Below are 5973 nucleotides of genomic sequence, written 5' to 3' on the forward strand. Positions count from 1 at the left end.
AACAAGGGACTTATCGTTTTGCAAGTACAGGTTGATGAACTCTGTTGTAAGACTAGATGCAGGTTTCGTGTCTTCTTCGCCATTGTAACAGCCACACGTAGTCCTGAATATCCGTGAGTGAAGTGCCGTAAGTCCTGAGCGGCTCTGCTCCGAACTGGGTGACGTGTGAAGCTCTGTTGAGTTGTGTTGCTGTGCTGTTATCCTATGTGTAGGAACGTTTGCTTGTGTGGGTGTCAGCGCATGACTTGTTGCTACCTTATCGGACGGAAGACAGTCGACGTCAGATGAGTCACCCTTATGTGTCATGATCTGTACGTTTAGGGAAAGGAAGACAAGTCTTGGGATCAAGGGCTTGGCTGTGAGCTATGTAGTCAAGTGAGTCACAATCCTGTGGCGTGATTTGTGAGTGCAAGAAAAAATAGATCTCGTTACCTAGCGAGTGGCGGTGAGCTGTACAGTCATGTATGTGGCGAAAGAGTAGCCACAACCTCAACAGGGACAAAATCGAACAGGCGTCGAAAGTTTAATTTTTTACTCTCGCACTCTCTTCATGCAGAACATAAGGCGACTCAGCTGACTTCGGCCTAGGTTGCAGAAAGGAAGGTTTGTTTGTGGAATTCATGATTGCATATAGTTTTGCAGTGCTTGAATACGCAAACCCAAAACGGAGAACAATTCGGATCATCAGCCAACACCTTCAGTTTGAAAGCTGGACAGCCGACAGCAGTGTTTAGCCTAAGGTTTGTGGAACATTCTAACTCTTCAAGAATGATTTCCATTAATGTTCCTGGTTGCCGGGTTTCTGTAATTGTCGGGCCACAAATCGTTCAACTGCTGGGTGGGAAAAATAGGCGCAGTATCATGGTGGACTATAATGTTCACAACTAATCAAACTGTGATCGGTACAAGCCGTTCCACGATGAGGAGCCGCGCTGGATCACTCAGCCGTATTGCACTTCCTCTGAGGCCTTGCGGCGTCAGATACAAGGCGCCTTCCGAAGCTAGATGGTTCTAACCCATTAAACACGCGTAAAATCAAGTGCAATAAACGAGCAGCAAGCTAAAACGGATATCGCATTGTTACACGCACCAGTCATTGAGTTTCAACAAGCCAAATCCACAACGATGCACAGCTAACGGTCGTTCAATTGAAGGAGGCTTTGTGCAATAATCTATATACCCGAATATGATGGTATTCTGCTGCGCATTTGCTAAAGGCCACCCACAAATCTGAATCCAGGCAAGCAGTAGTCTGCTGATTACCCATGATAATTTCACAACTCGAACTCGGATGCCTATTGCAACTGAGTAGAGAACCTGTAGTGTCTGTAATCCGTTGTCACATTTACCATTCTTCCTGAACTTGAACCACACTTTGTAACTGTCGTTCACATTGTATCATGACGTTTGTTTTAATGTTACGAATACACAATTTTCCGGCGCGACCTGCTGACTTCTTGCTGAACGACTGTATTTACGCCCGTTGAACTGTTTGTTGACTGTTGAACCAGTGGGACTAAATCTCTGTGTTTGTGTCAACTGTTAAACGTCACAATAAATCCCTGTGACATTTTTTAGCCGTGAATAATTTTCCTACCGTGGAATATTTCACTCACACGGAGCCATCTGCAGGAAATCTCGACGAGTGAATATTTTCCTCTCTCAGCCAGTTACTGCATTCGGATCGGTGTAGTGGACTACTGAACCTACGCATTCGTGAGTCCCCATTTGACTACTCATTGCTTTCCTATTGTGATTTTTGTGATTTTGCATTGGTTACTTTTGCTTGTTAATTTATCCGAACACGCTGGTTAGGTCCTAGTCCGCTACAAACCAAGTAATGGACAGACAGTATTTTCAGCTTCCCGTGGTTAATTAAAAATCATATTGTCCAGAATAGTTTCTAGCTGATTAAAAAGTTACGGTTTTCGAAATATTTGACCAAGATACCTACAATTTTCTGCACAAATTCTTCAAAGCTAAGCATTTTGAAGTGAATCTTATCATAATCGCACAATCCTACCCGTCCTTGCAACGAGCAAGCACTGTTCCCCCTAGAGTGGATTTATTAATTATGGGAAGGTTAATAAATGGAGTCCAACATAGGGCTCTTGGCGTCTTCTGCACTTATGCTCCTGAGGCCAAAGTGAAGAATTACACCTGACTTTAGAGGGTCTGAAAGCAAATCGAGCGCCGATTGTACTCTCACATAGAAGGAGTCCAAGCTGCATGCAAGAAATTTTCCTCTTGTTAGCAGACACCTAATGTGGAATTATGAGAGGAGTCGTTGCTTCTGCATGGTAATAGATAACGGACTACCATTTATTCTCTGGCATGCAGGGCGCTCTGAACTTTCTAACCCTCTCTATTTTCCTAGCTGGGCGGTCAGAAAGCTGAACGAAATCGAAGAGGAATATATGTCAGCACAACTTCTAGCGTGCATTCTCCATGGTTTACCAGCTCCTGTTATCCATTCCAACACAAATTCTACACACTTTGTGATGCACTTGAGAGACGGGAATTGAACCTGAGTGGAACAATAGTGGTATCCCACAGAGGATTGTGTTCTGTTCCAGGGACTCCCCCACAATAAATCTTCTCGGGACTAAACTGTGAACACATTCCTGCCAACATGGTTCTCCCGGAGTTCTCCCGGAGGATGACTCCCCAGCTCACAGGGGAACTTTGGGTGTATCCTAGGCAGACGAAATAGCTTTGATTCAGCTTGACGAAATATTTTCGGTTGATTTTTGGCCAGTTTCTTAGCAAAGGCCACCTTCCTGCTGCTGAGAGAAGATTTGGCGTTCACAGGTCTGGTGATGGTTTATCACCCAGTAGCTGCAGTCTCTGTTTGACTCCCTTTCATACCCCCCTGGGCAACGAGTACTCCTTCGACCTCGCTCGCGCGTGGCGAAGATGCCCTTATATACGGGCAGCTAAACACAAAATAAAGACGCCATTGTCATTTGTGATGCCATATATTTTATCTCACAAAATATCTTATTGTAATTTAACAAGTTCCACCACTCCATAAGCTGAAGCTCCGCGGGATCCAAGGAAGAAGTCACATTGAAGCATGGCTTCATTTCGAGCAGAGCTTCTCTGACGAATACCGGATTAGCCTGTTCTAGTTCTGAATTGCCCTTGCCGTATTTACTCAAGTCCACATATTAGGACCTCTCTTCTCTTTTGCCCACTTAATCGACATTCCGAATGCTCTTTAAAATCCGTCTGCTTTTTGCTGCCGGACGGAAATATTGTGGTTCTAAATCCAGAGCTGAAAGCAGTGGTCTTCTGAATCGTGGCAATAAGTGTGTGCATATCTCAGCCGGTGAGGAACCAGCAACCATCTCCATCATGCAAGGTGTGAATGAACCAGAGGACCTGAGGGAACTGGACAGAAAGAAGGACTTGGGCAAATGGCTCACTTCATTCATTTACACTCTCCATCACAAAACCTTTTTCGATGGTTTCGCTTCGTACGACTCGACGCACGTTTGTGTATTATTACTTTATGCGGCTTATATCAGAATACGACAAACAACTTATCCACCCGGGGCTCAAGGTGAGCCGTACATCGATTGATTGTGCCCAGTAGGCCACCATGAAAGTGATCGCCGGCCTCGACTCTGACGCCACCGGGAAGGATATGGTCAGTCTCGCGCACTGGGACTTGAGTCCACAGTGCGTAACAAAAAGATGACGTCTGGGTGGACATTGGAATTGGGATGGCAGTTTTAAAGTACAAGGAATCCTCATCAGCCCCCCAATTATGGACGCAAACCAGAAAATGGAGTAACTGTCCAACAATATTTTACCATCAGAGAGTTCTCTCGTTGGCCATCACGTAATGAGCTTTCCGAACCCTTCATTCGCGGCTTCACTGGTTTACCCCTAAAGCCGGCAATGCCCTGTCATCCATTCATATTCCCCAAGCGTACTGAACGAACAGTGAAGAGTATTCCATAACCTGCTGTCTGATAGTTTGACCTACTAACATGCGCCATAACATATTCTTATTTAATACAGGTGCCTGAGCGCTTCTTTCCCCTTCCCCGCCATCATACATTTGCTTTGAGTTAATCTGATGTGTGTGTGTGGATGTTTTTTTACTATCCATACGAATGATGACGGGAAATTTACTGCTGATTCTGTTTGGCTTTGGGTTTACATAAGTCCCGCTCGAAGTCGATAATTTCGTCGTCTGCACCATTCAATTGTCCATTTCACTGTCGAGGAGAAAAGCTGCAATATATTTGTGACAAGCACATATCCAAGCCAAACGGGAACTGATTTCGCTTCACCATTAGTATTGTGGTTCATTTTCCTCCATTCTTTCATTCGTCCGACAATTATAAAGCACTTTCGTCTCTACTAGCTTGACTGCTTTCTGCGAACCACCCGATTCTGAAGTGCCTCTGGTCAACAAGACTTTGGTTACGGGAAAGGGAGGCTTCAGATGTGGACACCTCTACAAGTTCCTGATTAGCGACAGATTAGCCGAATCCAGACTTATGACCGGCCTGATGGCAGTTTTGACCTTTTGTACTTCTGACAGCATGCCGGAATTCCAAGTTCCTGCTGGTACTTAACCATCGCAGAGCCGTCGAACATCAATGACGGCAATATGCGGGGTGAGGCAAGCATCCCTAGCACACTGTCTAATAATGTCGTCTGTCTCTTATATTGTCGTCGCTTATTTCCTCAGATTTTCTTTACAACGGTGAGCTTTGAGCACATAAATTCTCACCTGGATGATGTCAGCTGTTCAGAAAATTTCACCGAGGTCGGCCACAAGCAATGATCTCGACTTTGACGTTTGCTGCGAAAGCCCTACAACCACTGGATGTAACTGACGGTGAACCTCCAGCTGTGTTCTGTCAGCAATGGCCTGTGTGGAAATGGATTTCAGTCGTCGTGGAGGACATAGATGGCCGATGTGCCAGGAAATCCCACCGGAACCGACTTGATCACACTGATTGCAGCGACCTGAGAGGGCGCTGGCTATTCGCACAATGAGATTGATTTCTCGAAATCTACGGCATTTTCAGACTTGCCACTTCATAATGCAGAATATTTACGCATAATATATATCCTCCTGTATTATTAAAAATCCTTTACTGTGGCGATTTGTTTAAGTGAATCAAATCTCCAGGCGAATAAACAGCGCCGACTTTGAATACGTTACCTGATGATAAAAAATCGCGAACCGTGGAAAAGGTTGACTCACATACAATGAACGTAACTTTTAGGTATTTTTCCACCAGAACAGATTTCCTCAACATTCCAGAATCTAAATGGCCTTCGGAGATGCAAGATATGGGTAGGCGCATTCGTGCAAACAAATTTTGGTCGATGATTATTTGTTGCCAGTAAAAATTCCGTAGTGCACGCTAATTATTTGCACGTTGACTGGCAAACTACAGTTTTTCATTATAGGTTGCGAATTATGCTAGAAAGACCTCGAGGTTCATCGGTCTTAACCGACGCACACCACTAACATGCAGCTAGAGGTACACGAGGCCTAACTAATCCATCCATCGGTAACGGAAAAAAGGCTCAAAATGGACGTCTTGAAATTGTGAGATATATTGGTCGTTTTGAAATTTACATATGTCCTCCTGTGAGGCGCATTTTCTTCTTCGTGAGGAGCATTCATTTGGATATTGAAGTCCTGAAATGAGAGGAAGATATAATTCAGGCTATCGAAATATCACTATGAGGCGGGCGGCCGACAAACAGGTAGAGATACTTACCCCAGAATTCACTGCGGCGACTATGCTGTCGTAGATGCCTGCTCACACAATGCCATCCTCAGCGGTTATTTCGCATGCCTGTTTACTGCACCTCTCAAGAAATACGAGACTTACATGTAATGCATAGGACCTCATTAACAGATAAACTTTTCGGAGCCGATGGGTCACATGAAATCATCTTCGTCTCTTTCATCTAGCTGGCGCTCTACAGAGTTAG

At 44.7% G+C, this 5973-nt stretch overlaps 1 protein-coding gene across 1 annotated transcript in view; it reads left to right on the forward strand.

Annotated features, from left to right (window-relative positions):
• Nucleotides 1–5973, forward strand: part of T265_01142 (hypothetical protein) — a gene marked incomplete at both ends in the record, with an annotated part of 14489 nt that overhangs the window by 7134 nt on the left and 1382 nt on the right. The window contains one exon of the mRNA XM_009165103.1: nt 3531–3565. Within this exon, the coding sequence (XP_009163367.1) occupies nt 3531–3565 (35 nt within the window). The remainder of the gene's footprint in view (nt 1–3530; nt 3566–5973) is intronic.

Source organism: Opisthorchis viverrini (assembly GCF_000715545.1).
Source record: "Opisthorchis viverrini unplaced genomic scaffold opera_v5_12, whole genome shotgun sequence".
Lineage (NCBI taxonomy): Eukaryota > Metazoa > Platyhelminthes > Trematoda > Opisthorchiida > Opisthorchiidae > Opisthorchis > Opisthorchis viverrini.